General features: G+C 42.3%; 1 protein-coding gene across 4 annotated transcripts in view; it reads right to left on the bottom strand.

Moving 5' to 3' along the window:
• DCHS2 (dachsous cadherin-related 2) overlaps positions 1-20,149 on the bottom strand; it is a 109,860-nt gene extending 89,711 nt beyond the window's left edge. For all 4 annotated transcript variants that reach the window (XM_017805972.1, XM_017805973.1, XM_017805971.1 and 1 more), the window contains exon 1: positions 18,308-20,149. In XM_017805972.1, the coding sequence (XP_017661461.1) occupies positions 18,308-20,125 (1,818 nt within the window). In that variant the 5' untranslated portion in view covers positions 20,126-20,149. The remainder of the gene's footprint in view (positions 1-18,307) is intronic.
• Between the last annotated feature and the right edge of the window lie 550 nt (positions 20,150-20,699).

Genomic DNA, 20,699 nt, shown 5'->3' on the forward strand with positions numbered 1-20,699 from the left:
AGGAAAGCTTCTGTCCAGACAGACTGTACAAGACAGATAAAGAAGCTGAAACAGCTTCAGTCAAATAAGAAAAATAAACCAGCCACATGGTCTAGGATAGAAATATTAGGCACCTTGATAAAATATTAAAAATACAAAAAAACCAAGATTTTGTAGTTTGTGGAGAGGATTGGGAGAAAAGAACTCTCCCTTCCATTCTGATTTAAGCACTATCAATCAAGCTGCTCACTGCTCAGCAATACTGGCTTACCTGAAAGCACAGCTGCAGAAGAGCCTCTGTAACCTGAGCATGCTCCATGTTCTGTATTGCTGGGTTTAGAGGACAAAAGCTTTACATGAGGCTAGATATTGTTTAGAGCTGGACCCTGGCATAGGCAGGAGTGGGAAAAGTACCTAATTATTATTTTTAATTCCCTTTATTACAAGCATCAGTGTCACCAAGAAAATTGAGCATATCTTTTTGCACAATTGCTATGAAAAATACTGACATCTAAAATTCAGTAAAAGATCTGTTTCAAGCATCTGCTGAACTTCTGGAAGTTTTCTAGGTACCACTTCTACTAAGATGTTAAAAACTCCTACCTTTTGCTGTGAAAGCTCACCACAACCTGATATTTATATGTAAAGGGGAAGTTTCCAACTAAATTATAAAGCTTGTGAGTGGCAGAATAATTGTTTACTTCCATGTGGTAGCAGGCTAATGGTAACACATTCTCCTAATGATCTCTATAGTTTAACCTGGGGATTTTAAATTGGGCATGCATTTACCACATCTCAGTATCTTAACAATACCTTTCATATTCCAACAAAATGCATAAAGACAAAAAGGTGACAAAGACATCTAACTTCTAATTGCAGGGAACAACAGCATGAACTCTAGTCAAGCAGAGTTCACAAAAACACTATCCTTGTCAAAGGAAAACACAGTCTGTGAGACTTTCAAATACCTGAAATTAATAAAGACTTCCCACATACAACTACCAAAATGGAAAGCTTTATGTTCAATGGCCATTCAGAATTCTGCCTAAACTTATTGAGGTTTTAATTGCAACACACAGGTCTAAGTTTCCAGTTCCTGCTCACAACACATACTAACCAAGGAAAGACTAACACGTAGTAAACAGGTCAGTGATATAATACTCCACTAAGTGGCAGGTGAAGGCAAGGGGCACATTAAATGCTGAACAAGTGAAATTTCTAGGGAATGGGAATGAATACATTAATAATCTGCCCTGCAGAAATTATTAGAAATCTATTAGGCAATTAACTGCCTTAAGTATTATATCCCACTACAGGGAATGGAGCTGAAACTGTCACTCTTTAGATTGTTAACACCTGAACAAAGCCATTAGGCTCTGAAGTAACTCATTACCATTCTCTGCAAGTGCTCCTGCAGAAGCATTTGTTAAGACTTTCACATTTTTATAACCATTTCTACAACTTCACCCCAGGTCCCTCATAAGTCAACCACTGATATTGAGTGTTCTCTGCTTTATATTGAACTAATTAATTCAAGATAATTAAGTCAGGCTTTCAGGATTAAAGAGGCCTCTGGGGGAAATAAACCAACAGCAATGAAATGGTGTGAGTACAAAGAAAACTGAAATTTCACAGTAACCTCTCCTTTATGAAAGAGAACCTTGCTTTACTGTCCAGCACTCTCTTTCAACTTTCCTCTCTTAGGTCTTGTTTCCACAAAATGAATTCCACGTTCTGGTTTTCTTGTCATCAGTTCCCTAGGAAACATCCTGGCATGCTACAGCATCTCACCAGAATAATATCACACTGATTAAGAACACCTTCAAGACTTGAAATGTTTTATAAGCACAAGTCTACAGCTGTGATTGTAGAAAATACATTCTAAACTGTGTCTGGTTTTCATGATCAGGAAAAGCCTTCACTTAAAGATATCACACACCCACCCTTTACAGAAAAAAGGGAAATGTGAGCTTGATTTCTACCTCAGTCTGTTTATGAGTGAATTAACAATTAAGCTACTGGGGGGAAAAAAAGGAAGGAGAGAGAGAACATTTACTTTATTAATTTCTTTGCTTTCCTTAAGGATCAAAAATTTGATTTATTTCCAGAGGATATCTATGTTTCATGCAGCCCGCAGCACCTTGTTAATTTCATATTTAATTTGAAATAGAAGAAGGCAATTAAACAAATTTCAGGTTCATCCTAGCTGGAAGCCTGTGTTAATCTCTCAGCTCAGACAAGGTAGGATAAGATCTAAAGCACTGAACCAGAATAAGTGTGATAAAAGAGCTAACAGAAGTCACATCTCTGGGGATTTGAACCAGAGAAGACATCAATAATAGCTTAATCCTGTTACTACTTATTTTGTGCTGCTGGTCTAAATGTCAAAACCAGATGGATGATCCAAAAAATCTACCTAAAAGAACTTCTGACTAATGGCACTGAAGTTACTTTATATTGATAAACTACTGCAAAACACACAGTTTGAAAGAACAAATTAAAGATGGCTCTATCAAATTAATGTTAGAAATTTAAGTTTTAGAATAATATATCACATAAAGATCATCCATATTATTGGTGCCACAGCTAGAAGTGATCAATATACTTACAGCTAGTAACTCTCTGAAGATATAAAATCCTCCTGGAATTGTCACAAATACACATAATGTTCCTAATATCTAAATCTGTGTAGTACATTACAGTTTCCAAGGTCTACAATGACTGTACATATGAAGAGGATGTGAACTAATCCAGTGAGATGAATAATTCTAGAGGAGTTCTATGAAAAAAGAAAGTGTTCTTGAAGTTCACATTTTATCCAAGAGTAGTCAAATTACTAGAACTCAGCTTACATTTCTGTCTCAGATGGAATCCCATTTTCATTATATTTTAAAGGAGAAGAAGTAAAACTACCACCTTATTGCTGCAAAAGAATATGACAAGAATCTTGAATAGACAGATTACTGTATACTTGTTAAAAAGCATTCAGCTATCTGAAGAGAAAAAATTATTTCAGGTGCATATGGTATTAAAGGGGCTATGAGCTTAAGAGTTAGCTCTGGAAATGGACTTTTTTGCAGCAAGAAACAAAAATAAGCCTATCTGCCTATCACTTTATCGGCATGTCCCCTTCTATGGTTTACAACAAAAGTATTTACTATTGTCATGGTTTAGAGGAAAATCTCTCCCCAGAAATTTGTCAGTGTTCTTTTCCCCATCCACTGCAGAAATTGTTTTAAGATCGCAGTTTGATACACAGTGAAAATCTGTATCAAACAGAAGCCTCATATACCTCAACTCTTACATTATTGTGTGTTAAATGACTAGAATATATTGAGCACACAAAGTGCCTGTAACTCCAAGTCTCCAAAAAATGGTGCTGCAACTGATGGTAAGTTCCTGTCTCACACCTAAAAGAGTGTTTCTGTGGATCGGTCTGGAGACCAGTATATCTAATGCTAAGCACATGTAGCTTCATGCCACTGTAAAACCATTTGCACAAATCCTTAACTTTGTAACACAGATGTTCTGGGTGAGTGTCCTTCACTCTGATAGTGTTCAATTAAATACAAAAGGAAAACTGATACACCCTTTTGCTCTGAAAGCTTAAATGAATTTCTGACAGTTTGCAGAACTCTACTTCAGTCCTATTAACCAGGTGGCACTCTCACAACAGCATTCATTCCCAAACTAAAATTCTTCCTTTTTACCTTTCAAGTATTTTAAGGACAGTAATCACAATACACGTGCAGTACAACTCACAGAAATCTAAACACTCTGCAGGACTCTTTTCAGAGACAATTCATCATGTTCTCTTTGACTCTGCTCATCTTTCTCTTCCAACCACCAACTCATAATAATGACAAAATGCCTTTTTTTTCCTCCTGGCTACTGCTGACAGCAGCTTAATATTCCAGTCTCATCTCAGTCTTTATTAGTCTGCCTACCTTACAACTGTTTTTATCTCCCATCAGTACTTTAATTACTTTTGTCTTCTTTTCTCCCATTTCGTACATGCAACAGCAAAGTTATAAACAAAACTAGGCTGAATTACAACCACAAAAGATTTTATGCTTAAGAACTTCACAGATGCAAGAGAAATAGGACTGAGATGTTTATTCTCCACAATCAGAGATCCTATTTTTTGCTTATAGGGATGCATCTTCTTTAATTCAATGAATATTAATTTTAAAAGGTAATACACACATTCTAAATATTCAGAGGTCCCGAATTTTCAAAGCATCTTCAAAAGTAGGATAAGGAATACGACAGATGACTGCCTCTTGAGGCTCTCTGAAGGCTTCATTAACAATTCCACTCAAGAAAAGGAGTTTTAATACTGCACGGTGAGAATATCCACACTCACTGTGACAGTTCAGGAATTTTCCCTGTAAACAACTCATGACCTTTGTCTGACATTCAGAAATTGTTTTATAAATATTGGTTTTTTTCATTGATTAACTCTCATACACACCATTTCCAACCCTACCACTCCAACCAGACAGAATGACTAGCCATAAAGAACAACAATTGCTTCATAGGGTTAGGCTGTTTAAAGTCAGGTAAGGGTTTTCTCCTGCTTGTTCATAAGGAGGAAGTGGAGAGAGCGGACAATACCCAAGCAAGTAAAATTCACTGAGTAGATAAAACACAAATGTAAAAAGACTTGAAAGAAGAGCCTACATAGGGGGCAATCTCAGTAATTTTCAGAGAGGAGAAAGAAGATGTGGTTTTATTTAGCTGGAGACACATAAGATTCACATAAGAACAAAATGTCAGAAAAGCTTTGTTATGAAGAAAAGCCGGAAGATGCAGAAGCCAAGAGGAGCTGGGCTGAATCCCAACAGTGACTTGAAAGATTTATGGTAACTCCAGAAGGTGCTTAAGAGACCCCACAGAGATGCAGATTCCAGGGGCTTAAAGAATGAATGGCCTAACAAAATAAATCCCTAACACATAAGCCAGTGAAATGTCCCACCAGAGGAGGAGGAGGAACTCTACCATCAACCCCAGTTAACCCACATGTTATTAAAAACAAAATCAAACCACAGTGAATTCACATGCAAGTCTATGAGCCAAGAGAAACATAGATAGTTAGTCCTCAGAGCAAGAAGATGAGATTTTAACAGCTGCAAAGTGTTGAGCTAATGTTCAGAGGATATGCTGTTTGGTGGATTTTTTTCCCCCGCATCACGTGGAGTAAAGCTAGGTATCTACTACAGGTCTCCTTGGCCCCAGGGCTAGACTTGCAGATATACAGAGAGAATTACAATATGCTTGGAGAAAGTATATCACCGGGAATCATTTCTTTATGAGGAGCTTTAACTTCTAAGAGACTCACAAACCAATGAAAATAAAAAAGTCATTGGATATGAATACTTCAGACCATGTAATTATCCCTTAAGTTTAAATTAAATGAGGGAATAAACAACAGTTACTCTGTATCTCAAAGTTCATGTGATAAATGCATAATGTTAAAAATGAGCAGTTAGCAAAGACTAAAAAAAAAGGGGAGTTGGATATGAGAAAAGTCTAGGACTTCAGTCAACCATGATAAAAATATATAGGTATTCATGGACGGGAGAGAGTAAGCAGAAATGTGAGTACTAGGATGAAACGAGAGCATGCTGTTAAAGTTGGCCATTGTTCTAGAGCTGAAGGAGTACCTTCCTCACTTCTGCTATCAGCAATAATTATGGCCAGTGTAACCAGTGAGGACACAGGAACAGAAGTTATGTACCTTAAAGTTAAAATTCAAACAGCATTCAGAGTGGGAGGATCCAAAACAGAATTACTATAGAACTGAAAAATCAAAGTACAAACTTGCAGCCACAATCATTCTACATCTTAACAAAACCACCTCTCTTGAAAATATTGAATGGAGGCACTACATTTAAAAACTGAATGTGAGAACTACAATCCTATCAGCCTGGCCCAAACATATAACAATACCAGAACACCTTCCAACAAATAAAGAGAAGATAGAAGAGAAGATAAAACATTTGCCAAGTACTGCAGTATCCATTCAGTAACAGGTTTTTCTAGACACACAAGTAAGTTGATCTTGATTTAGTAAAGCAATCCATAGAAATCATATTTCTTTACATTTGTAGTACAGACAATACAGCTATTACTGAGAGAATCATATGGTAAGAAACTAGATAAAGAAGAAATGAAAAAAAGATGTCTTGAAAAAGAGAAGTAATGAATGTGTTGGTTGTATTGATAACCAGCTTGTTGAGTCTATTAATTAACTAGAAAAAAACCAGGTCATAAGCACTTAAATAACATTCAACAGTTCTTGGAACTAGAAAGCACTGTCAATATAGGAGATCAATAGTATCTTTATACAGAAAAACTAGATGACTGAAATAATAAATATAGAATGACAAAACATGAAATTCCATACCTAATATAACTAATATTTTTGCTGTGAGCTGGGAATTTATTCATTGGAAACTGAAGAGGAGAAAAACACCCAAAAACATGGATGACTATAACTTAGAGTAATCCAGCCTAAAAGACAGGCAAACTGATTGAGGTGAGATATTACCAGATAAGTATTAACATTCCCCTGCAAATAACTTGTGAGTTTCCATTTGGAAAATACTGAATATAGATGATGGGACAGAGAGATCCAGCGGTCGGGCTAGAGCCAGAGACTTGATGGAAACACCTGCCTGACTATACATTTCAGAAGGCACAGCAGTTCTGATACACTTCCCAGAAATGTGTGGTAGGGGAGGTGTAGTCACTGGGAGCCCTCGGCGGTGGATGGTGGGTACTGAGATTTGCACCTGATAATTCTTACCAATGTTTCTAACTTCCATCCACACTTTCTAGGAAAAATTACTAAGATTTAGTGCATGCTCACAGGCCTAAAACATGGTTTCCAATAGGAGAAATTAGCAAGAATAATGGCATAACATAAAATCAAAGTCTCAAAAAGTACACTTTAAGCGGCCTCCAACAAGATATACTAGACTTGGAAGACATTTATGTGTCCTGGAGATTTCTGAACACGGCATTTTAACAACAGAGGTTTTGAAACTGAGGGATAACTTGTGTCCCATAACCACAGGGTTCTGGAAATGTAACATATGTTCTGGTCTAACTCCCAAATACTGGCTTGGGTCCTCCCTTCAGACAAACATTTCTCAAAATTAAAAGCAGTCAGTCTTTCAAGCAGTATGTTTCAGCTGTCAGGTCTTTCCTGCTCCTCAGACACAGACAAAAATGGAGATTAAAATAAAAAAAAAAATTATTTATTAGTTCCATGAAAATTTAAACATTACTTCTTTAATTGAATATTATGACCCTAAGAGACTTGGGGTTTGGCTTTTATCAATGGGAAGAGAACACAAAAGCAGCCTGGTATCAGAGCAAAATCATTATAAGACTGTACCACTGCCAAAATTATTGCTAAAGTCATCAACTTCAAAGACAGCTAAAAAAAGAAAAGGAACAAATTCCAGGATATGGAGTTTTACTTTAATAGTAACAAAAGGGAGGAAACAAACAAGCAAACAAGAGAGGCCAAATATATGGGAGGTTGCCATTCTTCTTTCTTTTTAAAACCAGAATGCTCTCTCTTAGATCCTTTAAAAGTTATATAAATCTAAAACTAAAGGGAAAAGAATTTTCTAAGTTGTGATTTTGTTTTCATATGAAACATTTTGGAAAAATAATTACTATTACTAGTGATGGCAGCACATATTGTTTTAAAATGTGTTACACTAAGAAGAAGTTCTATGCTCTGGGAAAGCAGGTCACATTTGTATTAGAACGTGTTTCATCCCTTTGCTCCTACAGTGTCACACATATACAGCACTCTCTCCCCCTCAGAAACCCACAGACACACATGAAGTTAGCTGGGATTTTCAAAACGCAGAAAACCTGAAATTCCCCCAAAGAACAAGTTGTGGCCGATTTCATTAGAGCTTATGTTCCTAAGCTCCCTGTATGCTTGTTCAACAAAAGCTTTTTTAGAAAATGCCCTCCCAGTTTTCCCCACTGCTTCACAACTTGTGCAGCCATCAACTGGCGGGATGTTGTTGTATGGTATTACTACAGACCTACACAAAGCAGAAGGCGGAGGCAGGAATTACCAGGTTTTGTTATTTTTAAAATCCATCATTCACCGAATCTTGTGCTCCACGTTAAACAGCCAATCTTCAATTTAAGCAATTTTTGCCCCATACTTTTTTATGTACCATGAGCTGGAGACTCCAGCTGCAGCTGGAGCCCCTGATGAGGCTCCAGACATCAACTGACCCTTTGTATTAATAGTGCTAAAAAGCTACCCCAGAGCCTCACTAGAATAACTACAAGTGTAAGCAGAGCATGCCCCAAGAAATCTGAAGTGCTTTCAGTGATTTAATTTCTCTAAATGCTGTAAAATTGAGGTCTATTGGATATCTTAATGAACAAGAGTAACAATACAGTACACAAAACACTCAAAACAGGAACCAACCTGTCGAAAACTGAGCAAATGCTGAGTTGTTACATTAAGGTTACTGCTTCCCTCCCCTCAAATTCAAAAGTTTAAATTCTATGCTGATACATTCTTGAGATTAACATATTTTCTAACAGTGTGCCAAAAACCTCTAGTTATACAGCATGCACTTATGGTCCAATGTATGGCATAAGCATTAACAAAGGGATAATCCTTCTCCCAAAGAGATTACTCTCCTCCATTTGGGAGCATCCTAAGACAACTGAAAATCTTCTCAGAAGAGGATAACAGACATGCCTGTTTGAGTCCATGCCCATGTAAGCGCACATTGATCCTACAGAAATGTCATTAAGCATCACAGCGGTGAAAGTAGCAAACTGTGTCCATAAAATTATCTAATTAATCAAAATGTTGGGATTTCTTACAGAATCAAACTGGATACACGTCCAAGGGAATAGTCTAACAACGATTCATGAAGTACCCTTAAGTAAAAATAATGAGGTGTCTATGTAGCTATGGAGAATATTTAATATGTAACCCTATGAGTGTAAAGAAGCAGAGATAAAGGTATCAACATATCTGTGACTGATAAAAGCCTTTGAGAAAACATAGTTTAATACAAACGATAGGTCAGTTATCAATGCCACACTGCAGAAGAACACGTGGAAGGAAAGGCTTTGGTAAATCATTACTCTGGTGTGTCTGAATATGAGTTCAAAATTCAAAGTAGGAAAAACCGAATGCGCAGTATAAAATTGTATTTATTGGGGTTTTATGTAGTTGAAAACAGAAGATCATGTAGAAGATAAAGTACCAGAAGGTGAGTGCAGTCACCTCCAGCAGCTTCTCTGACTGGTAAAAGACATCCAGTTCCTTGGACATTGCATTAAACCATATGTGTTTGTTTATAACTGTTTAAAAAAAAGGGCATACACAAGTTGTTTGTCTCACATATGTGTAGTCAGACATTAGTTAAAAAACTGCCCTTCCTGTTACCCCTTCCCCAGGACCAGATGTAGGCACAAGCCAGTGGAAATGGAGCAGACATAAGCATGACAACCTAATTCTCTGCATGAGGGAAGTAGCTAGGGACAGGGAGGGGGAAGGGGAGACAAAAACACTTTACACAAGGTCAGTGCAGGAGACTGAGACATCTGTCAGGGCTGGAAGTTAGTACATTTGCTTTTATTACAGCAAATAATGTCAGTACCGCAACAGTTTATGCTTAAAGCAGTGCAGCCTGTGAGCACAAGTAAATAGGCATGACAGTATCCTGATTTTTACTTTAAGTCATATCCAGCAGGAAATGGAGCTAGTAAAGTCTGGCATAAATGTAATGATTGTTTTCATTTAGTGCAAAGGACAGGAAGAGAGGGAATCTAGCGCTCTGTCTCCAATGTTGTACTTGCAGTTACAGAATAAAAACTCACTTCTAAACAAAGCATATCAAAGCATTACAAAATCCATAGATTTGATCCATCCAGAGCAACACAAGTATCAATGGGAAGCTTGTGGAAATGAGGAAATAGGCACAAAAAAGAATTGCAACACAACCATCATCCCTTAAAACATGTTCTGCTAACTCTCATTGGTAGATGCTATGATGAAGAGCGAGGCTTTGGGTTGTACTGTCAAGTTCACCCACACAAAGAAAGCCTAATTAAAACTTTCTTTACACTATTTGATTCAAATAGGACTAAATGAGGAATAAGAACTGACAATAAAAAACACAATTTCATCAGTAATCCACCTACTTTGGTACATTGTTCCTGCATTTACCCTACAAACCTAACCAAGTAATTATCAAGAGGACCTGGCAGAGATTTTATATCCAACATAGCTGGCCAGCACATGGGTACTTGCAAACATCCCTACTGCATTAGAGTGCATTAGTAGTTAGTGTAAATGCTTACAGTTACTACATTTGGTCATGTATGTGTTAGACAGGATACAACTGTTTAATCAGCTATTATTATTTACTATATATAATATAAAATACTACTATATATATTTCTATATATAATATAAAATTATACACACAAATTTAAATAGTGGAGTAGTTCAGTACAAAAAGCTGAGAAGTATCTGCACATCTTCTGTTGCAATGCTAAACACACCATCACTGGACATGTTCTCCAGGCATGATGTAAATCCCTTGCAATTCAAAATTCACCAGAGTAGAATGATTTTACCTAAGTGCCAATGAAATTAATGACATTGTACAGCTTCTCATTGAGTTGTCTCAAAGAGCTTAGAACTGATTGAATGAACTGTGATTTATAAGTATTATTTTAAAAATCCATTACTCCTCCTGAAAGAATTGCCTTTTTATACAGAATAGTAAGCTTTCTTCATAGACTGAGACCAAGGGCACTTTTATTAATTCTATAAAATGTGAACTTGCTTCTACTACGTTACCTTTGTAAGCAAGGATTAATTTTATAATTTCATCAGTGGCACATTTCAGTATTTGTCGTTCAAAAGTAGGTGCTGGCCAAACACTAATTTTTTTTCAGGTAACAAGAATGAGTACTGAAAATGAGATGGAGAGGTGATAGAACAGATGGGTTAAACCATAGTAGTCGGGACCGACCATTCTCTTTGTCTCCAGGTTGAAAGCAAAGGTGTGATTTCTCATGGAACAGGTAGCTGATTGGCACAACCATTACCACAGCATATTGGGGCTGATGATACTTTGGAAAAGCTGAGGTGAAGGCTAGGTAATTTTCACAGAAAAAAATCCATTCAGGGTTACACATACACAGAAACTATCTTGCTTGGGATGTTCTTGAGCTGAAAATGGTTGAACACCAAGAAACCATGAGGGAGAAATTCACATATGTTTGCCCTATTCTTACACTCATCCAGGGTGCATGCTTTTAGCATCTATAAGAGGGATATGGAGCTAAATGGGATACTGGTCCAATCCAATCCATACACTGACTCTTACACACAACATCTGTGCCAAATGAACTGTGTGATATTGTCCCCCAAGTGTTTTGTTGGCTGATATCTCTGTTTCCATACTGTTGACACCTGCAGCAGGATTTGAATAATCAGTTAGAGAAAGAGCCCCACTGCTCACAACTGCAGTGTTCACATTATTTACTGTTCGACATGCAGTGTGGAGTAGGGATTGCTCACACAAACTCCGTCATTAATGCAGTACAGAGCAAGTTTCTCCAAGCTATCTACATAGATACTGAAGCTCATAAAGCTTCTGACCAGGGTCTAAATCAAACTCTTGCATTTTAAAAGAGAAATGCAGACTCTGGAAATCACTGATTTTTTTTTCAGCATCCAATTAGAAGTTTGTTTTCAAGAATGAATTGAGCTGTGAAGCAAAACAATTCTCATTCTGCTGTGTGTCAATCTGTTTGCATAGAAAAATGGAATTTAAGAGATTCCTAACTCATCTGTTTCCTAGTACTTTAAAGCCTTCCAGGAAAGACTAAGCCTTCTGCTGACATAGCAATTTATGAAAATCTATATGGATGATAAACTGACGTCAATGTTTGATAAAGGGACAGGCAGGTCATGCCCAGACATTTACAGCCTATTAATAATTTGCTTGAGAGTATTATAAGATAACTGCTGATGTCAGCTCTTTGTATAAAGGTGAACACCAGCAAAACCCGTCCATTTCCATCTAAAAACGTAGTTCACAATCATTACTCCAGAAGGTCAGTGGCTATGAATGAACTCGTGCTGGACACTTAACTGAAAGTTTATTCATTATTTTGCATAAAACTATATAAACTTAGCAGCCAAATGTATTCAAGGACTCTAAGTAGTCTATAAGCTAATATTTTAATACAGAGATCTCTGCAATATAAAGTCTAGGATTAAGACTATTTATTATCATTACTCCTCTTCCACTACCCCAAAGCTAGGGACACATCTAATTTCTCTAAAAAGAATACTTTTATCATATATGCTTCTTTTCTTAGCACAATTATAGACTAAAGTATGCACCAACTTCAGACACACAAGCCTTCAAAATTTCACAGAATCACAGAATCACAAAATCAGCTATCTTGGAAAAGACCTCTGAAATCATTGAGTCCAACCCATGCCTGAACACCACTATGTCAACTAGACCATGGCACTGAGTGCCACATCCAGTCTCATCTTAAACACCTCCAGGGACGGTGACTCCACCACTTCCTTAGGCAGCCCACTCCAATGTCTAATCACCCTTTCTGTGAAGAAATTCTTCCTAATGTCCAATCTAAACACTTCTTGAGTTGCCTGCCCTTCTTTTTTTCCCTGAGTTCCTGCAAAAACTCTGTCCAGCTAGGCCGGTCGTCTTCCCCACGCACTCATCTTTCAGCACATAGGGCTGGCCTGCTCCTGTGCCTTCAAGACAACTTTCTTGAAGAATGTCCATCCTTCCTGGACCCCTTTGTTTTTAAGGGCTGTTTCCCAAGGTACTCTCCAAATCAGCAACCTGAATAGGCTGAAGTCTGCCCTCCAGAAGTCCAGCAAGTATAGCTTAGATGATAAATTTCTCTGCTGTTACTGTAGTTCAGTCTGGGGTTTGGTCTTCCTGTTGTCAATGTATTAGTTTTAAAATACAGTAGCATTTTAAGTCAACAAACAAAATCTGTCTTTTCTGCAGCTGACTTCTTGAAATTGAATGCCGTCAAAATTAGACCTGGAAAGCTCAAGAAGCAGAGTAATGCATGGCATAATCTCTTCTAGCGTCTTTCTGGTCTGCCTCTAACTAGGATGAGTTGGATTTCATAGCTCTTTATAACTTACACGAGCCTAGTTTGCTGGCTTCATTTCTGCTTTCAGTAATTACAGAGTGGATTAAATGATCCAGAACCAAAACCATCAGGGAAAGAACTTTCCTTTTAGCTCCTTGTTTCAACATTCAAAGAAAGAAAAGGAAGAAAAATGCAGTTTGCAGCCAATGCTGCTACCTGCCTAGTGTCTCAATGACAGATTACAGTCTCTAAGTCTCCATCCCTCAAATCAGCAATGTAACCTCTGTCCCTTTTTGTCCTCTTTGTCCTTTTTAATTTTGCAGAAGGCAAAGAAAAAATAGAAGATGTATGTTTTAATTTCTGGTTTAGGACTCTCTCATTCTGCAAGTACCTCTTGGAAATGTGCATTTCAAGTAAGCATGAACAACTCTCAAATATACTAAGCACTTAAAAATCCTCAAAACCCAAGCATTCTTCTTGCATATATTATACCTTTAAATATGATTTTTTAAAATCCCACAGGTTTATTATTACAGAATTTTTGGTATACCTAGATTAGCTGTAAGAGCTTTAAACAAAATCTTTATTTGCTGTCATTGCATTTACAAACCTCCCACAATCTCAGTATCAGAAAGTCTGTTATTTTTAAATAAAAGGAACGGAGGAGCTCTAACCAGGGAGTTGAAACAGCCTCCTTAATGGACCAGAAAAGTGCAAGCTGTCATAACAGTGGAATGCATATGGGTCTCCATCATTTGCCAGATAACATATGTTTTTTCTCTTCCTCTGCTCTTTCAGAGATGATTCTAAAGCCAATAAACATGAATTTTCTAATAAACCATAAAAGAAAATACATTTACTAAAAAACTACTGACCTGACTGTCAGTAATTCATGACAATTCATGTTCTCTTCAGATGCAATTACAGGTGTGTAACTTGTTAGACTTTCAGTAAGAATGCATGTGCTGTATAAAGTGAATGACATTTACACCACAGAGTACCCAGCATACCTCAGCAGTGGAAGAAAGTTTAACCTACAAGCCCCAAACATATACAGAATGTACTGTGCTGTATAACACAAAATAAACACCTTAATTATGTTCAAAATATGAGTTGAGCTGAGAGCTGTCACTGTCACCAAATCTTTAACTATAAGCTTTGCACAGCCTTATAAGGAAAATACTCTTTTAGGCAGCAGTCCATGGAGGATATGAAACAATGTGGAGTTTCCACCCCATCTAGGTAAAAGGTAAAACACAAGGCAAACTGGTGCCAACCTGATGCACTGATTTCCCTTTAGATGAAGTTTTAGCCTGCTCAGAGAGAGAGAGAATATTGCCACTTCAGCTAGAAGACTAAAAATCCTGACAAATCTAGCAACACAGTACTATAATTCAGAGATATATTGTACTAAAGAGAACTATAACAGGGAGTATTGAGAAGCATTGCAATCACCTAAAAAAGCTTGAAAATTAAATTTGTTGTCAGAATTAAACCTCTGTTAGTCTATGGCAAAGCTTTATTCCTTAATTCATTCATAAGATTAAGTGAATGGCTCAGAAGAGAAACACTTTGTCACACCTCATACTTTTAGGCCACAGAAGTGCAGTCATCAGAGAGGTATACATCATAGATGCTAAACCTACCTAAAATTGCCAAGAGTGCAGAAATAGGATATCCTCACCATCACTCAACATAGACATTTGTAATCATGTTGGTCCTTGAGAATGGGATAAAACATATGATAAGAAAAACAGGAGAAAGCCCAATTATGCTCTCACTCATTCCTCCATCTTATTCCATTTCTGGGGCATGCTGAAGGTCTTCAGGAAAACAGATTCATGTTATGCTGAAAGTTCATCAGAATAATTGAATAATCAATGTCATCCTTAAGGCCAGTGACCACTCAAAATTAACATGCAGTACCTCTACATGAAGAAACCAGGATTTTGATACATCTGCAAATATCAAAACGTTACCAAAATATCTGCAGACATCACATCACACCAAGAGTGCTTCTGCTGCTTCTACTTTTGTTACTGCAAATTGCCTTGGTCTACAATTTATCTCCAGTTGTCTTCACCTTTTCCTCTTTGTACCTTTTTTTGTTTTGCTTCTTTTTAATCATCTCATCAGTAATGCATAAAGTTTAACAAAGGTGTGTCTATAACAACTGGTAGCAAACCAGAAGTTCAGTATACAAAAATGGGCAAAAATGTGATAAAGTCTGTTAATGACTTCAAAATTCCTCTTAAATCTTTCACTGCATACCTTTGCTCTACTTTCTAAAGTCTGATAACCCATTACTTTCCCACTGATTTTCCTTTTTCTTCATTTAAACTTTATCCCTTTTGTCTGCCCAGATTTCTGATCTCCACCTTTGTTATCTACCCCAGAGATGCAATACAGGGCAAAACCAATGCCACAATTCTTTCTTATATTAGCTGATGCAAACAAATTCCAGTTATTTTTCAGGATGCGGCTTCTCCCTTACTAGTCAGTCTGCACTGCAAGGAAAAGCCTTTTGTCTACAAGGAAAAGCCCATACACACGCCTGGAATAAAGCAGTATTTCCAGAAGTTGCTGAAAACTATGTCCTTTTAGTACACAGTCAATTCTTCTAATTGCTAAATTCCTACAGACTAGGAGAAACCAGTAAAACACAGACTTACATGCAAGTTGATCCATTTCATAAGTCTTGCCCATATTACGGGTTACATTTGTGGAGAGTAGGGAAAATGAAGATAATCTAAATAACCACAGCAGAAGTAAAAGATTTCCCAGAAGGAAATGAATCTCCCATTAATCAACATGCAGTCAAGAATATAAGGGAATAAATTGTCCAGTTATTTAGTGGCTGGGCAGAGGTACAGCAAAGCACTAAGGCAGAAGGCTCTAGACACTCAATGTACGAAGTGATGGTTTGTCACCAGTTAGTCCTCAAGCTATGGTTACTAATGAAACAAGACTTCAGTAATGCCCTCCCTGCTGCAAGAGGCCCTCTGCTTGCAGAGGGAAAAGACTAGAAGGTTTAGAAGACTTCCAGGGACTATGATTGTAATCTAAAGGTAAAACGAATGTTTATCACAACCCCCCAGGCTGTGGAGCAGAGGAAGCTATGACATGAGTAGCCTCCTTCAGTATCTTGGTTTGTTTCCAGTTCTCCAGGAGCAGCATTAACAGAGTCCATGGTTACCTCTTTTTCATGCTAGCTCTGAAGTTCAACAGCCCACTTAGAACAGCACTCATACCACAGATCCTGAAAAACAGCTTGGCCAAACCAAAACTTATTTTCTACATTCTTATCACTCACTGCAACTTCTAGAGCAACATAAACAAAGCTGCCTGCTTCATGATAGCCCTTCCTGCTCACAATCTTTGAGTATCAGGAAAATGGGGGAAGAGGTATGAGGATCATTTTAAAAGGTGGGTATGTTTAAAGCTTAAGCCTGCTACACAACACAGTATGAAACTTGGACATCACTATGATGATCTTGGATTCACCTGTAAGTAGAAACGGCTTCGTTCCCAGGCAGTCCATGGGATGCTCATCTGCTGTTCCTCCTGATCATGTCCCTCATGTCTCATTCTCATTCATCTTTGGCTTTAATATCCCAGGTTTGATCATTCAGCCACCAGGGTGTAACTATTTATTTCTCCTTTCTAAACAGGATTATGGCAGCATGGTGACACTTGCAAAATTCAGTACACCACGGATGATAGCCACAGGAACATGACCCCTGTGGCCCTAGAAAATCTCCACTATTAATACATCAAAACATACCAGGAAAAAATAATAAAACCACAATCACAGGTTATTTTCTTTAAAATATTCAGGAATCCTTCAGGAAGCTTTTTCTCTAATTAAATCAAGAGCAAAGAAACGTTATTGATCAGCTCCAGGCGCGGTATCAGGCTGCGGCAGCGCACCCCAAAGGCTTCCGATCCGCTGCCTTTCAGCACCACGGACGCCCGCGCCCACGCCCAGGGGCAGAGACCGGGGCTGCCGCAACACCCCTCGCTTCTCCCCGGGAGACGGCGAACTTTTAAAATCACGTTATTAATTTTCTTCCGGGCTTTCCTAGGGTTATCGGTTCAGGATGTCCTTTTCTTTCTTTTTTTTTTTTTCCCCTTGGGGTTGGAGGAAAAAGAAAGGGCAGTGATGGGATTTTCTTTTTGGTTTGGGATACAAAATGAAAAGCTCCATGACCTCAACCTTGCCAAACTTTTTACAGCTTCATTTTTATTAGGGCTGTGCAAACTGTGTACTTTTTCAGCTCAAAGTGCAATTAGAAAAGAAGAAAAAAATGACAGAGAGGAAAATGCTTTTTGTTCAAATAAACTACTGTCAGACCCAAAATATCATCAATGACCCCTGATTTGAAAAATTAATTAATTAGGGCAGCCGGAAATAAAGGCAGAATGATTTCTCATCAAATGTACTGAGGAAACGCACTGCAGCTCTCCCTAGCTCTCCTCTTTTATCACGTTTTCCCCAAATTCATGTGAGTTCTGCGCAAACTCAGAAACATGTCTACATTTACCCAGGATCAACTGCTGTGAATTTTCCTCTGATGGAAAAAACTTTGTTCAGTTCAAAGCTATAAATTCTGATATGTCATTACAAGCTAAAAGCAAAAGGGCTCTTTGGCAACCCCTGTCCCTCCAAAGCCTCCATTCAATCTCACTTGCAAAGAATAAAGGGCGTTTTATGGACAAATAGAATACTTTGCTCTATTAACCTTAATCAGTTTCTGTGAAGGCAGAGTGAGTTGATTATCCTCCTCAGCAGAGAGCTCGGGCAATATTACCGAGCCGCTGAAGCACTCTGATTTCAGGCCCCTCTGTGTTACACTGCCCTTCTCTCTGTTTCACTTTGAGTCACGCTTACCCTCGGAGATGGATCCTACTGGGTTTCCTCTAAGGACCACCTCAAGCCCTCAAAAGTATCACAGGCTGTTTAACTCCCCCCATGGGGTTCAACCAGAGGTGATCCTTGGTTCCTTCTGAAGATCTGAGCTTCTGTGCTCACCACCCATGCTACAGGTTTTACGGGATAAGGAACGCATTTCCAAGGGCCCTGCGCAGGGAGCGGTACCAGGACCGCGTTACGGGCAGCGCTCCGAGCGCGCAGCCTGACGCGGGCCGGCGCGCGGCTCACCTGCACGAGGCGGCGGCCGGGCGCCGCGTGCTCGGGGAGGCGCGCGCGGTACACGGGCCGTTCGAACCGGGGCTCGTTGTCGTTGGCGTCCTCCACGCGCACGCTGAGGCGGCAGGCGGCGGCGCGCGCCGGGACCCCGCCGTCGCGCGCCACCACGCGCAGCTCCAGCGCCGCCTGCCGCTCCCGGTCCAGGCGCGCGCGCGTGCTCACGGCGCCGCTCCGCGCGTCGATGCGCAGCAGCGCCAGCGCGGCAGGGTCGCCCTCCAGCGCGTACCGCACCTCGGCGTTGGGCGAGCCCGGCTCGTCGGCGTCCGAGGCGCTGAGGCGGAGCACGGCCGTGCCGGGGGAGGCGGCCTCGGAGACGGTGGCGCGGTAGTGGGGCTGCGGGAAGGCGGGAGCCTCGTCGTTGAGGTCGGCGACGCGCAGCAGCAGCGGCTCCTCGGCGGAGAGCGGCGGCTTGCCGCCGTCCGTGGCCACCAGCCGCAGTTCGTAGAGGTCGCGGCTCTCGCGGTCCAGCGGCCCAGCCACGCAGAGGAAAAAGACGCCGGCCCCGGCCGCTCGCAGCGCGAAGGCGCCGTCGCCGCCCAGCAGGGCCAGCGCGATGCCGCCGCCGCCCTCCGCTTCGCCGTCTTCGTCGGCGTCCGAGACGGAGACTCGGGCCACGTAGTCGCCTGGTCGCGCCCCTTCGGAGACCCGCGGGCCGCCGCTCTCGGTGAGGTAGAGGAGGCGGATGGCGGGGCGGTTGTCGTTCACGTCCAGCACGGCCACGGAGACGAGGACGCTGGAGACCTCGGGCTGGGCGCCGCCGTCCCGCGCCTCCACGACCAGGCGGTGCAGGGCCCGCGCCTCGCGGTCCAGCGGGCGGCGGAGGCGCAGAACGCCGCTGCGCTCCTCCACCGTGAAGTAGCCGTCGGGGTCGCTCTGCCGGCGATTGATGGCGTACCGCACCTCGCCGTTGGCGCCCAGGTCGGGGTCGGTGGCGCGCAGGCGGCAGACTGCGGTGCCCGGTGGCGCGTCCTCCCGCAGCCGCGCTCGGTACTCGCCACGGCTGAAGGTGGGCGCGTTGTCGTTCTCGTCCAGTACCCGCACCGACACCCGCAGACGGCCGCGGCGCCGCGGGCTGCCGCCGTCCCACGCCTCCACCACCAGCCGGTGCACCTCCGCCCTTTCGCGGTCCAGCCGCCGCAGGAGCACCAGCTCCAGGGGCTCCGGCCGCCCGTAACGCAGCTGGAAGAGCGGCGGCTCCCCCGCCGCACCGCCCTCCTCCAGCAGCGCGTATCCCTGCGTGCCGAAGCGGCCGGCGTCGGGATCGCGGGCAGCCGGGAGGCGGAATGCGGTGCCGGGCGGGCTGAGCTCGGAGACGTTGAGCTGCAGGCTGTCCCCCGGGAAACGCGGCGGGTGGTCATTCACGTCCGTGACCGCGATCTCCACCTGCACCACCTCGCCGCGCAGCGTGGCCGCCGCAAAGCTGTAGCGCGCCCGCTGCTCCCGGTCCAGCCGCCGCGCCGTTCGGATGATGCCCGTCTCCGGCTGGACGTGGAAGTCCGCCAGCACCGCCGACTCGCCGCTCCCCTCCGACAGGAGGAAACCCCCCGGGGACTCTGCGCCCGCCGGCAGCCCCGCACGGATGTCCCCCACCAGCGTCTCGGCCGGCAGCCCCTCGTCCACAGCCAGGCTGAGGTTATACACCGGCGCCGTGCTGCCGCCCGCCGCGTACAGCCACAGCAGCACGAGCAGCGCCAGCGCCCTAGTGGGTCCCGTCGGGGGAGCGCTGCCTCGCTCGCCCCGGCACCTGCTGCCCCGCAGCCGCCGCGCCATGCTCCGCTAAGCCGGCATCGCGGGCAGGCTGCGCCCTGCTACTCGGCGCCGCCGCCACCGCCGCGCAGGTGCCTTCGCCTCGCCGCCGCGGGAGAAACTCCCGAACGCCGCCGCCGGTGATGGGAAGGACGAGCCTGTGCGAGGGGGCGGGAGAGCAGCTCCCCGTCGCCACCGCCCCGCGCAGCCCCCGCCCCGCCGCCCCCGCGCAGCGCTGGGGGGCCCCCGTCCGCCCACCCAGCGCCCGGTGGGCTTGGCGTCCCCAGCGCACGGACGTGTCGCGCTGTGCCGGGGTGGCGCGGGGCTGCTCCAGTGCCCCCCAGAATCCGGAGAGGTCTTCGCCGAAACCGATTCTCCGGGAAATCACCTGGCTTCCTGCTGATGGGGGAAAGCGTGACTAGCGCACGGGCTGCCTCTAGTTGCAGAGACATGCCTCGTGGAGGAGAATTTAAATGAAACAGAAATCTACGAGGATAAAGGGATAATTCAGCAAGGATTTTTCTCGCCTTTATATTCTGATCCTCGTTTTCCTTGCTTGTTATCCTAGCACTAGGTCAGTATAGCACTGAGCACGGCA

This window comes from Lepidothrix coronata, unplaced genomic scaffold, assembly GCF_001604755.1.
Source record: "Lepidothrix coronata isolate B3197 unplaced genomic scaffold, Lepidothrix_coronata-1.0 Scaffold13, whole genome shotgun sequence".
In the NCBI taxonomy this organism is placed as follows: domain Eukaryota; kingdom Metazoa; phylum Chordata; class Aves; order Passeriformes; family Pipridae; genus Lepidothrix; species Lepidothrix coronata.